Raw genomic sequence first — 14,676 nt, 5'->3', positions numbered from 1 at the left:
TTAATGCCCCCCCCCCCCCCCCCCCCCAACCCACCATACATGCACACACTGCCTATGATGCATATAAACTCTCAAGGCGTAGCATAAGAAACCCCTCTCCCTGTGTGGCTGTTTTATTTAATGATAAACGGCTGCAATAAATATGCTTAGTAACTAATTTTCTTTTTCTTTTCTCCCAAATACTGCCTACTAAACCAATGAGCTAAGCCTGTGCAGACTAATTTTCTTTTTCTTGATCAGATAGTGTGTAATTTATCTCACCTCTGGCTTAACGCGTGCGCTTTCTGATGCTTGCAGTTGTTTGCTTATGACACGGTCAAAAAAGAGTTGACGCCTAAACCCGGCGAAGAGCCCAAATTACCTATACCCGCTTCTCTGATTTCAGGTGCCGTTGCTGGAATCAGTTCGACTCTATGTACTTACCCACTCGAGCTTCTGAAAACTCGGCTGACTATTCAGGTATGCTGCACAAATTAATTTCTCGTGTGCCCTTGTTTTTGCCTATTGGCTATTGGATTGACTTGTAAGTTTTTGACAGAGGGGCGTGTACAAGAATCTGCTGGATGCGTTGGTGAAAATTGTCAAAGAGGAAGGGCCTGCGGAGCTATATAGAGGCCTGACTCCGAGTCTAATTGGAGTGATTCCATATGCAGCGACAAATTATTTTGCGTATGACACGCTAAGGAAGGCTTACAAGCAGATCTTCAAAGAAGAAGAAATCGGAAACATCGCAACCCTCCTAATTGGGTCTGCAGCGGGTGCCATCTCTAGTAGTGCAACTTTCCCTCTCGAGGTGGCTCGGAAGCATATGCAAGCTGGGGCTCTTAATGGCCGACAATACCAAAACATGCTTCACGCCCTTGTGAGTGTCCTTGAACACGAAGGGATCCCGGGACTGTACAGGGGTTTAGGACCGAGCTGCGTCAAAATAGTCCCGGCTGCTGGAATTTCTTTCATGTGTTACGAGGCATGCAAGAGGATATTGGTCGAACGTGAAGAGGGCCAGTAGGTTAGGCCAATGGATCAATTTTTGCTGGCACAATTTAGATTTTCAGTAACAATCTATTTTCAGAGCTCATAATACACAAAATTGTGTTTGACTTACAAGTTGTGTTGTTTGTATTCTCACACACTTTATTATAGTGAAATTAGTACTCTTGAATTTTGGCTAAGCCTCATATTGGTTTATGATGAACATCAAAAGCATATGAAACAGCAGAGGTGAATTTTGGTCTTCATATGGTGTCTTGATGGAACACTTTGCTCCCAGCACATTTTGGTCAATTCTCCAAATTTTAGTATTTTACAGATATGATAAATGGTAGGTAAACCAATTTTTTATTTCTTTAATTATGAGTTAGAATAATATACTTTATGTGTTTTTGAACCATGGTCTATACAGCTGTGTGAATCACGGTCTATGCAATAATGATTGCTAGCACACTACTCATTTGAGTAAGGAAGAAGTCAAATAGAACATGCATAGAGTTGATGTTCGATGGTCTGAATTGGACATCACCCCCTACCCCTAATTTTATATTACCCTCGAGGCCGCATGTCATGGATAAGTGCGTGGACTACAACACTCCGTCATCCACAGTCATGTGTCTTGCTAGGTGTAGAGCTTTCCTACCAAACTATCATCCGTGTACCACGTCGCAAGACACGATCGAGGTCCCTAGTATGTGTGAATTTGCATCCCATCCACTTTTAACAAATGCGGACTCAATTTAAACAAATTTGGTGGATCCATACTCAGCTTTAATAGATATAAATCAAGGGATATAATTCTAGATTTAGCCCTTTGATACACAATGCATATATATATTAACACCTTTGTGCACATCATGTTTCTTCTTTTTTTTTGCCAATAAAAATGCTCTTGCAAGATTTCATAAGTTTTAGCAATACCAAAATGTCTCACTAAACCCTCACTATGTGTATCATGCGCCAACAGTTCATTTCTTTGCATTATTACATATCCTCATAAATGACTTCTCTTCACTTATTTATTAAATTAATATTGTATATAGTACAAAGATAAGAGCTGGAATCAGAATCAAATCCATCAAAGATGAAATGCCGAAAATCAATGAATTTAAAAGAAAACTCTGAGATAGATATATAGGTATCGCTTGCTTTTCAAGTTCACTACCAATAGCTTTGACAAGATAAGTTTCCTTTCTCACAGGAGCCAAACTGGGGACCTGAATGTTCTCAATTTTTTTTAAACAATTAAAACAATAAATGCCAAACACTAAACTTACTCTAACCAAGCATACATGAAAACCAAGACCCAAAAAAAAAAAAAAAAAGAAAAAAAAGACAAAGCTGAAGCGGTCATCAATTCTCCTCTTGACCATTTCCATGGTCCTCAGCAGCTGTTGCCATTATTTCATCAAATTTATCAGTCTTCCCCAGTACTATCTCAATCTGAAAATGCAAAGAACAGAGATTGTCAAGTTCATGAAGTAATCAATTGGTCAATGTTAATGAGGTGGCCATGCACTCAAGCAACAATCATTTAAATTTAATGAGCTACAACAGTTCGCCACAGAAATTATGGCGATTGAATGGTACATTTATATAAATTAGTAATTGGGGAAAACTCACTACTAATGGAGGATGATCTATTTTTATGCAACTTAAAGCTTATTTAAAATGGTTATCGAGAATATGCATTAAATAACTAGTCCACTTTGGGCATATTCGGCAAAGATTATAAATTATGGAGGTGCAAACAAGCTTGAACTTATTTAAGAAAATAATCCCTATGTAAATTGATTGTAGATGACTCATATCCATAAATCCATAATCATCCATAGTGACCCTTAGCTTAGTTAGCTAAGGTGAAGCCTCTTAGACTTAAAGAACAGTAGCTCAAATCCCCCCATCGCTATCCCCCACTAGAGTACCAAAAAGCAAGGCTGCATGTACGGTAGGTATTATATCATAGCGCATTCAAAGAGTACAGACCAACTACCTATGCTAAGTAGTATATAAGGCAACATTTTCAAGCATCCTAAAGTGTTAAACCAATCCCTACGTGGTAGATAGTATTTTAAAACCTAGAAAACAGAACTTACTTTGGCTTTTGAGATTGGCCGCCCTCTTGAATCATCTTTGACATCAACAGTTGATGTCATAATCTCTGCAATGCAACCATTATATTTGCTTCAGCATTTCATAGAAACCCAAACCAACAATAGATAAAGATTTTCAAAGGGATTCTTCACTGTTCATAATTAATAACTAACTTATGTTATGGCAAGGAAACAACTATTTTCTTCAGAAATGTTCTTACTCTTCTCAACTGCCAGTCCATTGTTCTTAAGAATTTCTGCTACTGAGACTACCGTTGCAATTGCTGCAATGTAAACAGGATTTATTAATGACTACTAAGAGATAATTTCAGAGTGCCATGGAAGAGTCATGCCAAACTACTACCTTTCATCCAGATAAGTAAAAATAAAAACCACATTATCACTATTCTTATATGCAACAGCAACAGAAACAGAAACGTAGCTAACTCGCGAAAACAGCCAATTAGGCAATCAACCACACTGCATCTTTGAGCAGGACACATTTAAATTTCATATGAGAAATTGTAGCTAAGCATTATATTCCTAAGCACATTAAACCAGTTTAGACATGAACAAGCCAAATACTTGTGCACATTGCAATGTTACATCATAATAACGAATATATAAACTCTGAAACACAGAAGTTGAAGTTCCGGGTTAAAACTTCTAGGAATTATAAAAGAAGGAAAAGCTACAAGGAGTCAAGGACCATAAAGCCATACCCATTCCAAGAGCAGAAAGCTCCACCTCATTGTGCTGCTGCATATACCTCTGCAGAAAACACAGACCACAAGACCAATCCTTTAATTCAAACAGAGTAATACTCAATAACATTTGTTCACACCTATACATGTAAATATGTAATCCCTCAACTTCAGATTCAACATATGCAATCCCTCAACTTCATATCTATACTATTGCACATATAAACATATACATACATTTATATCAAAACCAAGGAGGTGAGGGTGTTAAGGGGTAAACCTTAGCAAGATTGACATAGAAGAACAGGGGCTTCTTGGTGTTGGAGACCTGAATGCGATTTTTCTTCTGAAGGTCGCCGCTGCCGCCGCCTCCGCTAATGTTGATGTTGTTCACTCCTTCCGTTATCTCCTCCATTGATGATTCTTTTGATTTCCCTGCTCCAATAAACCCTAACCCTAGCCCTAGGAAAATGAATTAGCGGTGTCTATAACAATAATCAGGAGTTCTTTTATAGATAATAATCAATGCATAAAAAATGTGCAGGCGTTATAGGGAAGCTTTGGTGGGTTGCCTCGCTGAGTCTAGAAACCTCTTTAGACCTAATTCATCTCCAGCTTGTTTGAGGAAGAAGGAAATTGAAAATTTTGCAACAGGTCCTTTTTGCATTAATTGCACTTGTTGGGCCTTGTACTTTGGCTTCTTTAAATACTGTCCACAAATTTCACAACATCACCAACTTCTTAGTTCTTACGTTACATCCTAGTAACTAATCTTCTACTGTTAAAAAAAAAAAAAAAAAAAAACACACTAATCTTCTACTCCGTATTAAATTATTAGTTGCTATACAATAGTATGCATTACTTACAAAACAAAAATAAAATTATCAAAAGTTCAATTTTTGTCAACACTTTTTCGATCAGGTCTATTGTATAAAGTCTCTTATTGCAGTTTATCTCTTCTGCCTGATTTGTAAACTATTACTCAAAAACAAAATTTATCTAGTACACATTTTAAAATAGTAACTACGACTTTCCTCTTCATCTAAATACACGCTCTGTGTTTCTTTTACTACTTGTTTAGCTACCATTTTGATATGGCGAAGAAAACCTGAAAATGTTATTTTATAGCTAAAACTCTCCTTTTGTTAACCGTAGCGGGGATAGCTCAGTTGGGAGAGCGTCAGACTGAAGATCTGAAGGTCACGTGTTCGATCCACGTTCACCGCAAAATCTGGTATTACCCTTTTGGTTAACCAGTGTGGCCATTTTATTATTTTATTATATTCATAAACACAGAGATATTATGCTCCTTGAAACCCAGATTCTTGAAGTTAATTTCAGGTTAGAAGCATAAACTATAAATAAGATTCTCTACATCCTTCCTAATAAGATAGACTTTAATTAAATCTGATGTGACAAAAGTTAACATTAAAATATTAGTCTGAAGCGAGGAAGGATTGTTTATTGGTACAGTGGGTGTGGAGTGGCTCCAATTTTCCATTTCTTGGCCTTCAAATCCAACCCAATTTCATTAGCTATTTCTCTAACCAAAATGGAAGCTATTTTCTTTGGAATGAGAAATTTTATTTGTATGCAACCTGTTGGTTTTGAGACTATTGGGTTAGTCAACAGCATGTCAATACAATCGTAAGTATTAAATTGAATTCGGTAAATAGCTTCAGCAACGGAGAAAAAAGAAAAGAGAAGCAATGTATTTTTAAAAAAAAGAAAAGAAAAAGAAAGGGAAGCAATGTAGAACGACCGAAGGGAGAAGAAAGAAAAGAGAAGTAAAAAAGATTAAAATACCCTCATTATTTTACCTATTAATATTTTCCAGTGAGTTTTGACTGGCAATTTGGCTAGAGGGACCAAAATTGATAAAAATTAAATAGTTAAGGTACTAAATTGATAATTTTGAAAGTCTTGGATTGCAATTAACAAGCCCCAATAGTCATAGGATCAAAAGTGAAATTAACTCTTATATATAATAAAAAAAAATTAAAGCATGTAATGAATTTAAATAGAAGGAAAAGAATTATGTTACATGTGTATATCGGGCAAGGTCCATGCGGCGAGAGTGTTCCCGGTCCCCATTCCTTCCTTGTCGAGGATGGAGAATTGACTTTCTCGACGATCCAATGACAAAATAAAAAATTGAGCGCGCCACGGAGCGTAGCAAACGTAACGATTGTCATTTTGGTCATGGTTCATGTGAACCATGGTACACTATATAACAATTGCCATTAATGTGTTGCATCATCATTTGACAAATTCTCATGTGAAACTGTTTCATGGGTCTAAATCAATAAGATAAGTTGGATCAGGAAAAAATTATGTCATGGTTCATAGGTTAGTATTATTATTTGTTTGTTTGGGCTATATTATTTCACATCATTTAAATATGGGCTTTTTGATGGCCCATTATTGATATTTGTTTACTCATTTATCATATTTATCAAAAGAGTTTTAAAGTTAAACTCAAGTCCTGTTAACCAAAGCGGGGATAGCTCAGTTGGGAGAGCGTCAGACTGAAGATCTGAAGGTCACGTGTTCGATCCACGTTCACCGCATTGCGAGTTGTGAATTTTTAGTTCACATTAATTGCATTCAATACCCTGCACTATATCACTACTTTTTCCTAGTACATACTTTCAGGATATGAACATATAAGACAAAACATTCCTATTCCCACAAAACAAAATCTTGTCCCAAACTGAATCTACATTTCTTTCAATCAGTAACTTAGTACAACAATACTTGTAGCAGATGAAGCTCATGTGTACTTTCAATTTCCGACAAACATCACTTTCATGCGATAATCTTGTTGTACCTGTGTTATCTATAAACCTTCAACTAAGTTAGCGACGTATCCTGCCAGCAATGTCTAATCGATACGAAAATCATCTTCTTGGGACTTGAGTCTCTCGAGAACCAAATATGGCAATATAACCATGCAAGCCATAAATAGAGTGAACTGCAAAATATAAAAAATTGAACATCAAATAAAATTCATTTTGATACAAAACTCAGAAGCACAAAAATCCGGGGCATACCACAAGAGGCAGGGTCAAGAAACTCCAAATTGGCCACAATGCAAAAGAGAATCTGCACCGAAGATTTCACGTTCATAAGAGACTAAACTCAAAGATGTGTGATAAGCATTTCTTAGAGACATGAACGCAATAATTCTTCTTACAGGCAGAACGAAATGAGCCCGAGAACGGTGACAACGGGCAGATTAGCAGTACTTGAAGTTTCCCACTTCTCGCTAGACTTTCGGATTCCCCACGCTAACATAATTGTATAAAAGAAAAAGATAGCATTCAATCCAACCGCAAACATGCCCATGTATAGTGGTATTCTGCACAATCCAAATAGCCAATAAGTTCTTCCTCGATCCAAGCTAAAGCTAAGAAACATAAAACTTTAATAATACATAGTAAATCTTTTGTTGTTGTGTCTTCCTTGTATAAGTTCTTGCCATTACTCCAAAATTAAGTGTGGTTTTACCAAGATAGTTTCCTACAAACTATTAACGTCTAAAACAGCAAATGTTAGGTTTTAGTCAAATAGTTAGGTTCAATGAATTATCCAATTTGACATTATTTTATTGCAAAAGATAAACCATTAAAAGCAAAGTTTAGGTTTATATATTCTATCTGGCCAGAAACTTCATTCAGATTCAAAGTCATGGTATGTATAAAATATAACTCAGATGTTGGTTACGACTTCAAATTACAAATCTTTATCCGTTGACTTGAAAAATCAGTTTATTAGATTACAAGCTAAACTACTGTAAACAACGTCAGAATCAATGGATTGGTGGAGGATTACACCATAGGCAACAACAAGTCCTCAAAGAACATAAATGAAATTAAAAATGATAACTTTGACAAGAAAAAAGGGAGATTAAAAGAACAAACAACTCTAAAATCTAAATTGACCAAAAAAAAAATGACAACAACAGACCGTCATTCTCCATAAGTAGGATCTAAAATTGATTATGACAATTAACACAAAATTTTCCCAGAATTATATTCCCCTATTGTTCCATAAGATCCAAGAAAACGGAAGAGATAGCAGATCATAGTTCTCGAGCACAAATCTGCATAAGCTTCTATTAATTGAATGTTCTATTGTCTGGAAAAGGGATTTAAAACTAAACGAGGCTTGATAGTTATGCGAAACACTCAACTAATGTATAATCGTTCTAGTAATGTCTAAGACCAACAAAAACGCATCCATCAAGGAAACAAAGCATCAATTGAAGAAGCAAACATAAAATGAACAAAAGCAAACATTAACAAGCGTAAGAACTCAAACTCATGGCATACCTTCTGACGCGACCATCGTGCCACAACAAGTAAATGAAATTGTAGTCTTGATCACCATAATAGACGATAAATAGGGCCGAAGCTATCCACATACAATTCTCCACAACCTCAACCCACGTCCTTGTTCTCAGACACGAAGGCGATTGTGCAAATGATCTAGAACAAGCATCGTCCTCGAGATCATCGCCGCTCGAGGCATAGCCTTGGCTGTACCTCTGTCTCATGTATCCACCTCCAACAGTTGGAGATCCACCCGACATATTCACGCTACAACCTAAGCTAAATGAACAATTTTAAGAAAACAAAACACTTCTACTTCTCTCAAGAATTCAGTTCTCAACAAAACAGTGCCAACAAAAACAAAACAACCTCAAATTCTACATAACTACCAGAAACCATTCATGGTAAAGAATCAAACAATGCCATACAAGTATCTGTTAATCATGGCAGCTAAAACAGGATAGAGAAAATCACTTATTCCAAGCCTTGCCAGTCAAAACAAGAAAAATCATACCAGAAGAAAACGTCAAATGCTCCAATCTCCAAAGCCCATATGGGGAAATGCAAAATTTTCAAAACCCCCACATCAAAGATCAAACCTTTCACACTGCCCAACTCACCCAATCCAAAAATTACTCATAACCAGACACCCTTTTAGAAGCTACAGAACTCCCTCCAATCCCTTCAAAGAACTCCCAAAACTTTCAATAATTCTTGAAAAAAAAAACTCTCAAAATTTCAAGAACTCTTGAAGACAAGACCCTTCGAAGGCTAAAATAATGCGGAGTAAAACAAGAACAGCGCTGGGGTTTTAGGGGCTTTGGTAGGGTTGGAGAATTGAAGGGCGGCCAAGACAGAGGACAAAGAAGGGATCTTTGTAACTGTGTTTTTACAGTTGGGGTTTGTGTAAAGCCCAGATTCGTTCCTTGTACTAAGAATTTAGGAATGTATGTTTCAGTTCGAACCTTCTTCCTTTCTCAGTACTTGTAAGTTGTCACGTTGTACGTGGACCGTTTGTACATCACTTTTTTTTTTTTCAAAAAAAAAAAAAAAAAAAAAAAACTTTCTTTACGTCTTGTCCAAAAACTGAAAAACTATCCTTAATCTATCTTTTCTTATCTGTATAATCCAATTAACATAAATAAACCTAACCTTTTCTTATATTAATTAATTTAATATTATTGATATTTCATTTTTTAAAATTTCATTAAAATATTTTATTATAAATAAACTAAAAATTTGATTGTTAAATAATTGACTGATAAAATAGAACGAAATATGTTACTCCGTATTAGATATATAATTATTCAAAATAATATTTATTATTTATTACTTTATTAACCCGACTTAAATATAAGTTGGCTTGGTTGGTAATTTGGTATACAGTTGGTTGGGTAACTTGGTATATATGGAATATGGTATATATATAATCATTTAATGTGTAGATTTTATTGGTATAAAAGGATCTGCGTGGTGTAATTTGGGCATGTGAACATGGAAATTACTTAATTGGTTAAAGACAAAATAAAATTAATTAATTAATTACAGTATACGATGTTTATGACTTATTGTCTTTTGTGCAAGCTAGGCAATCATATCCTATACGCATGTTTGCTTTGCCCATAACTAACCAAGCCAACATAAAGTTAGGGCATCCACATTCCACAAACTGCAAAGGGAGAAGACACTTATCATGATTATTTTAAAGCTCTCTAATTAAAAAAAAAAAAAAATTATAATAAGATTTTAAAAAGAATATAAAATATGTTAGTGTAATTAGTTAAGTATCATACTTGTACATTTATAATTTTTATCAGATTTTCTTTTCTTTTTAAACTGTTATCGTTTTCAAATAATATCGTTAAATATAATAATTTGTATACCATGTTTCGTAATTTCTTTATATTTATAATTACTTTTCGATTTTATATTTTTTCTTTGTTTATAATATAATATAACTTGTACAGTGTGTCTATTTTAAATTCTTATACACTTTCAAATTCGATTTGATTTTATATTTTTATTAGTTCATGATGTATTGAATTTTTTAATATAATTTTACTATTTTTGCAATTCCCTGTTTTTGTGAAATTTGAATTCATACCTCTCTCTATATATGAATTGCAATTCAACATGGAAAGGAAAGGAAAAAAGAAATTATTTTTTGCCATTGATTATAATATTATTATTATACAATGGCATTTTAATTTTTATATCACTTTTTTTTTTGAAAATAATTTTTATATCACTTATTCCCTTTTTATTCGCAATAATTATATCCATCTCTATCGAACAATATAATTTGAATTCCTACTTTATTTCAACTTTATTCTTTTTTTACCAAATTACAATTATTTTCTCATTTAATTCCTTCCCCGAACCAAACGCCTGTTAGCTTCAACTTCAATTGATTGAACTGATGAAGTGTCTATTCAAGAAATATTATTAAATTAAATAAAGTGAAGAGGTACAGATTTTATAATTTTGTCAAACACGGAAAAATTAATTGATGCGTATTTAATTTAATCCATAATATAAAATTATAAACTATCCACTTAAATAAGATTTACCAACCCGCAGCCATTTACCATAATTTCCATCAATAACGGCTGAATTAATTGTTACACATTTCTCATCTAATCTTCTTTCTATACATTTTTTTTTTGTATCATTGAAGCAAAGGTGCATTTTGAGTATTTCAAAGACTAAATTAATTACTAAAACAATCACATTAAATCATATACTTTTTTTAGTACTATTAACTCTGTTACAATGCAATATTTGTTCATAACTACTTTCTCAACCTATTGAAACACAAAGAGTCAATATCGTCTCCACTAAGACTCGAACCCACCCCTTCCATATTAAATCATGTACTTAATTAGTTGTTATTTGTTAATTCGTGCAGGTAGGTGAAGATGAAAACAACTTGATTTAGACACAACAAGAAGTTACATATAATAGACCATTTAACCTAACTCAATATATTATTTTTTAAACCTAATGGGAGTAATTGCTCTTTATTTTATTTTAATTTTAAAATTTGGCCTCTTAGCTTACTCTTAGTTTCCTTTGTAGTATTCAAATTAGAAGCCCTTATTAACAAATTTTCTAGCTTAGGTTACTTTCCTATGTATTTAAACACATTTTCAACCATTTCAGCTTATATATTGATTAATGAAATTTGTGGATTTCCTCTCCATTTTGAGAGCCATGGCAAAAAAAACATGCATAGGCCAAATTTACTAGTGCATAGGGTATTTCTCTAAAACTTATATAATTTGTGCAAGTTCATCTCTAATTCACGCATGTGTTTAACGTGTTGGTTTATGACCATCAGGTTTCAATGCCAAGGTAAGGTTTCCTATCACCCGCATGAATAGCTCAATTGGTATAGCGCTGGTACGTAGATTGAGAGTGATGACTATAGATCGAACTCTGCAGTCACAGTAAAAAAGCTTCACCTAATGTGGTGGACACCAAACATTAGTCCTTCCACCTAAGATGTGGGTTGAGTCATCCTAATTTAGCCATTCACAATCTTTTTGAGTTGGGATGTGGGCACCTAAGAGGTGAGGGCTGAGATATGAGGACCTGTAAGCGGGAGACTTCACCTTTTGAAGGTGAAGTAAAGTTTCTTACCTTATTAAACTTTCGTGAAATTCACCACTTTGATGGTGTATTTGATACCCAATAATCTATAATAATGCTTTAAATCATTGTTCACATTTGTTTAACTCTAAAGGGCTCAAATCTTGTCAGATTTAATTTCAACAACTTATGCTTATATCTAATAGATAATTCAAAATCATGAATAAGTCAAACTCAATTTATTAAATGTTTTACCACCTACATTATCCTAATAATTTGGCATAATGTACCTGTGAACTGTGAAGTGTGAACACATCATGAAAAGCGTTGACATAATAATGTATCATAATTAACCAAATCAAGGACAATATATATCTCTTACCAATAATGCTTCTTGAGGAGGTTTTTCAGAAAAAAAATTTAGGGTGGAGTTTTTAAATGACGGGATAAAGTGTATTTAAGAAAAAAAAAAAAAAACTTTTTCCTTGTAAAATCAAAATTTTTGTGATACCTATCGAATGGAGAAATGGAAAAAAGTTATCACGCACCTTGTGCATGTGTGGAATTGCCGGATCATGTTGAGTATGTAAATTATTTTTTTCCCTTTCTTTGTTCCTGAAAGGTTGAATCCCCAACTCCAAAGGCCCGACAAAACATATAGAAGAATATAAATCATGATAACTCAACCATAAACAGTTTTAAAGGTTATCCCACACTATGACTGGTGAGATTCAATTCCTAATTTTTGCTCTCAAACTTCATCCCTATAATTAATTGAGCTGCCCATGCGGACTTCTCCCTTCTCCTACTTATTGAAGTTAGTCTTATGCGATAGTGTGGCACAATTTGTCAACAAAAAGCTAAATTTTCTTGGAAATTGGGAGGCGTGATTGGCGTGTCAATTACAAATTTGATTGCGGAGTTGAACTTTATTCTCTTTTAGCCAAATTCTACATCACTTAATTTTGACAAAATCAAATGGCGCATTATGACTCATCATCTACCGTAACCTCGGGCATGGCTGTGTAAAAAAATTCATTCATTATTAACTAAACTTCAAGAGTTTGATTTTTTGTTTTGAGTTTAGAATAACTTTAAATTTTCAAGTGCGACTTACAAGTTACAATTCTACGAAGAAATTAGTCATTATTTTTAACCGTAAAAACTCTGAATACACCAAAAAAAAAAAAGAACAAAACAAAACAAAAAACAAGAGTCATCTACTATCTTATTAATACAATATAATCATCTATGAGTATGGTTGGTTTGCACATAGAAATCAGAATCGGAATGAGAATCAAATACTTAATAATGATTGTGAGTTTTGGTGAAAGTATTTTATATATTTGGTAGTAGGATATAATTATAATGATTACCAATATTATTGATATTTAGTTATGTATGACCTTGGGCCTATATGGGAATAAAAATTTAAAAATACAAAAACAAAAATCAAAGCAATTGATCATAATATAATGACAACTAAAGCACTAATATGACAACAAATCAAAACAAAAATTTAAAAGCATTAATCCAAATTAAACTTAAAAATCAAATTCCCAATATAAGATGGAATGATATCTCTTTTTAATTAGGGAATGTGGTTCTTAATTGTAGAGGTAATCAAAACTCATAGTTGTGTCTTAAGAAGTTGTCAACCAAACAATAACTATGATTTTTATTTTCATTCCTAGTGTATAAACCCATCAACTAAATACACGGTATTTTTTGCTATTAAATCCAATTAAATAATTTTAAATTTAATTTATTGTCATTAAATTTAATTTAATTATGTTTAATTATATTATTTACTTTTTGGGTAATTTTTCATATTAATCCAAAAAAAAAAAGATAATTCATCTAAAATGATGATGATGATGATGATGATGATGATCATAATAATAATAATAATAATAATAATAATAATAATAATAATAATAATAATAATAATAATAATAATAATAATAATAATAATCCATATCTATTTTTTCAAATTTATATTTTGTATATTAGATTTTTTATAATCAAATATTAGTTTTTAATATTATTAGTTTGTCTCAATTCTTATTTAATTTATCTTTTTCGGATTGTAATTTTATGAAATAAAAAATATTACTAATTTATTTATATTTTATTGATAGAGATTAATAGCTATTTAAAAAAATAATATATGCCATTAGCAATTTAGCATGTTGCATAATATTTGTGAATTTGAAAAACATTTGCATGAGTTGTCTTGTTCGGATAGTAATACTTGCCTTGTCATAATCCGATCAATAACTTTTATCCTCACCTATTATTTTTATACATTTTCTCTCAACGTTTATGTTTTTTCTTAATTCTCATTTGATTATAATTTCATTTCAAGGGTGTAAAAAAATCATCTCAACTTATAGAGTATGAGAAGATTGAGAAGTAAATATTTTTATATACTAATTATTATTAAGATTTATTAATTTATTATTATAATTACAAAAATTTAAAAAGAGAAAAGTTAAAACAAAATTTAAAATGTAAATATCTCAAATTGCTAATTTACATTTAGGGTGTGTTTGAAACAATAAAATGACTTTGAAAAATGAATCATTTTCCAAAAGATATTTTCATTTTTAGTGTTTAGTTTCATTCAAACAAAAATTCACTAGGGGTGTATTCAATCATGACTTTCATAAAATTTTAAAGACTTTTATGAACTTTAAAAGTTTGGAGGTATTCAATTCAAACTTTACCTCCAAACTTTTAGAGAGTATTTAAAAGTCGTGCGGTATTCGATCAAGATTTTTAAAGAGTTTTTAAAAGTCATGTGGTATTCAATTAAAACTTTTAAAGAATTTTAAAAGTCATGTGGTATTCAAAAAGTTATGAATTTGTAAGGACTTTTTAATTTTAGAACTTCTGTAGACTTTTATATACTTTTCCTTCTCAAATATAAATAGTTGAAATCCAACCTCCAACCTCAATATT

General features: G+C 32.6%; 3 protein-coding genes and 2 non-coding genes across 7 annotated transcripts in view; 3 read left to right on the top strand and 2 right to left on the bottom strand.

Annotated features, from left to right (window-relative positions):
- LOC116013315 (adenine nucleotide transporter BT1, chloroplastic/mitochondrial-like) overlaps window positions 1–1,238 on the top strand; it is a 3,938-nt gene extending 2,700 nt beyond the window's left edge. Inside the window, exons 3-4 of the mRNA XM_031252997.1 lie at window positions 298–459; window positions 539–1,238. Of these exons, the coding sequence (XP_031108857.1) occupies window positions 298–459; window positions 539–1,009 (633 nt within the window). The 3' untranslated portion in view covers window positions 1,010–1,238. The remainder of the gene's footprint in view (window positions 1–297; window positions 460–538) is intronic.
- An 840-nt stretch (window positions 1,239–2,078) lies between these two features.
- LOC116013316 (uncharacterized protein At2g34160-like) lies at window positions 2,079–4,452 on the bottom strand. Its single transcript, XM_031252998.1, has 5 exons — window positions 4,068–4,452; window positions 3,806–3,854; window positions 3,305–3,367; window positions 3,087–3,151; window positions 2,079–2,433 (listed from the first exon to the last, which is right to left on the bottom strand). Exons 1-5 carry the CDS (start codon window positions 4,200–4,202, stop codon window positions 2,344–2,346), a joined length of 402 nt encoding a protein of 133 aa, XP_031108858.1. The 5' UTR covers window positions 4,203–4,452; the 3' UTR covers window positions 2,079–2,343.
- A 489-nt stretch (window positions 4,453–4,941) lies between these two features.
- Window positions 4,942–5,014, top strand: TRNAF-GAA. The gene has a single exon. It is a non-coding gene; the product is annotated as a tRNA-Phe (tRNA).
- A 1,270-nt stretch (window positions 5,015–6,284) lies between these two features.
- TRNAF-GAA lies at window positions 6,285–6,357 on the top strand. The gene has a single exon. It is a non-coding gene; the product is annotated as a tRNA-Phe (tRNA).
- Window positions 6,358–6,446: 89 nt separating this feature from the next.
- Window positions 6,447–9,083, bottom strand: LOC116012387 (transmembrane protein 128-like). Of its 3 annotated transcripts, none has more exons than XM_031251911.1 (5): window positions 8,636–9,083; window positions 8,122–8,400; window positions 6,984–7,148; window positions 6,841–6,892; window positions 6,447–6,761 (listed from the first exon to the last, which is right to left on the bottom strand). In XM_031251911.1, the coding sequence occupies exons 2-5, from the start codon at window positions 8,379–8,381 to the stop codon at window positions 6,672–6,674; spliced, it is 567 nt and encodes a 188-aa protein (XP_031107771.1). In that variant the 5' UTR covers window positions 8,382–8,400; window positions 8,636–9,083; the 3' UTR covers window positions 6,447–6,671. The 3 variants fall into 3 exon arrangements, with proteins under 3 accessions (XP_031107771.1, XP_031107772.1, XP_031107770.1); XM_031251912.1 differs by having other exon boundaries at window positions 8,122–8,395; XM_031251910.1 differs by having other exon boundaries at window positions 8,122–9,083.
- Window positions 9,084–14,676: the final 5,593 nt, after the last annotated feature.

The sequence above is a fragment of the Ipomoea triloba genome, chromosome 3 (genome assembly GCF_003576645.1).
Source record: "Ipomoea triloba cultivar NCNSP0323 chromosome 3, ASM357664v1".
Classification (NCBI taxonomy): domain Eukaryota; kingdom Viridiplantae; phylum Streptophyta; class Magnoliopsida; order Solanales; family Convolvulaceae; genus Ipomoea; species Ipomoea triloba.
The sequence above is the reverse complement of the archived record's forward strand: the minus strand, read 5'-3'. Positions and strand labels throughout refer to the sequence as shown.

What these genes read in the sequence shown, in the direction of transcription:
- LOC116013316 (XM_031252998.1), bottom strand. Translation starts at nt 4,202, where the DNA reads ATGGAGGAGATAACGGAAGGAGTGAACAACATCAACATTAGCGGAGGC. An exon ending in GCTTTCTGCTCTTGGAATGG is followed by an intron (nt 3,368 to 3,805) that starts GTATGGCTTTAT and finishes TTTACATTGCAG; the next exon opens with CAATTGCAACGGTAGTCTCA. An exon ending in TGGACTGGCAGTTGAGAAGA is followed by an intron (nt 3,152 to 3,304) that starts GTAAGAACATTT and finishes GTTGCATTGCAG; the next exon opens with AGATTATGACATCAACTGTT.
- LOC116012387 (XM_031251910.1), bottom strand. Translation starts at nt 8,381, where the DNA reads ATGTCGGGTGGATCTCCAACTGTTGGAGGTGGATACATGAGACAGAGG. An exon ending in CACGATGGTCGCGTCAGAAG is followed by an intron (nt 7,149 to 8,121) that starts GTATGCCATGAG and finishes TGGATTGTGCAG; the next exon opens with AATACCACTATACATGGGCA. An exon ending in TCTTGACCCTGCCTCTTGTG is followed by an intron (nt 6,762 to 6,840) that starts GTATGCCCCGGA and finishes TATATTTTGCAG; the next exon opens with TTCACTCTATTTATGGCTTG.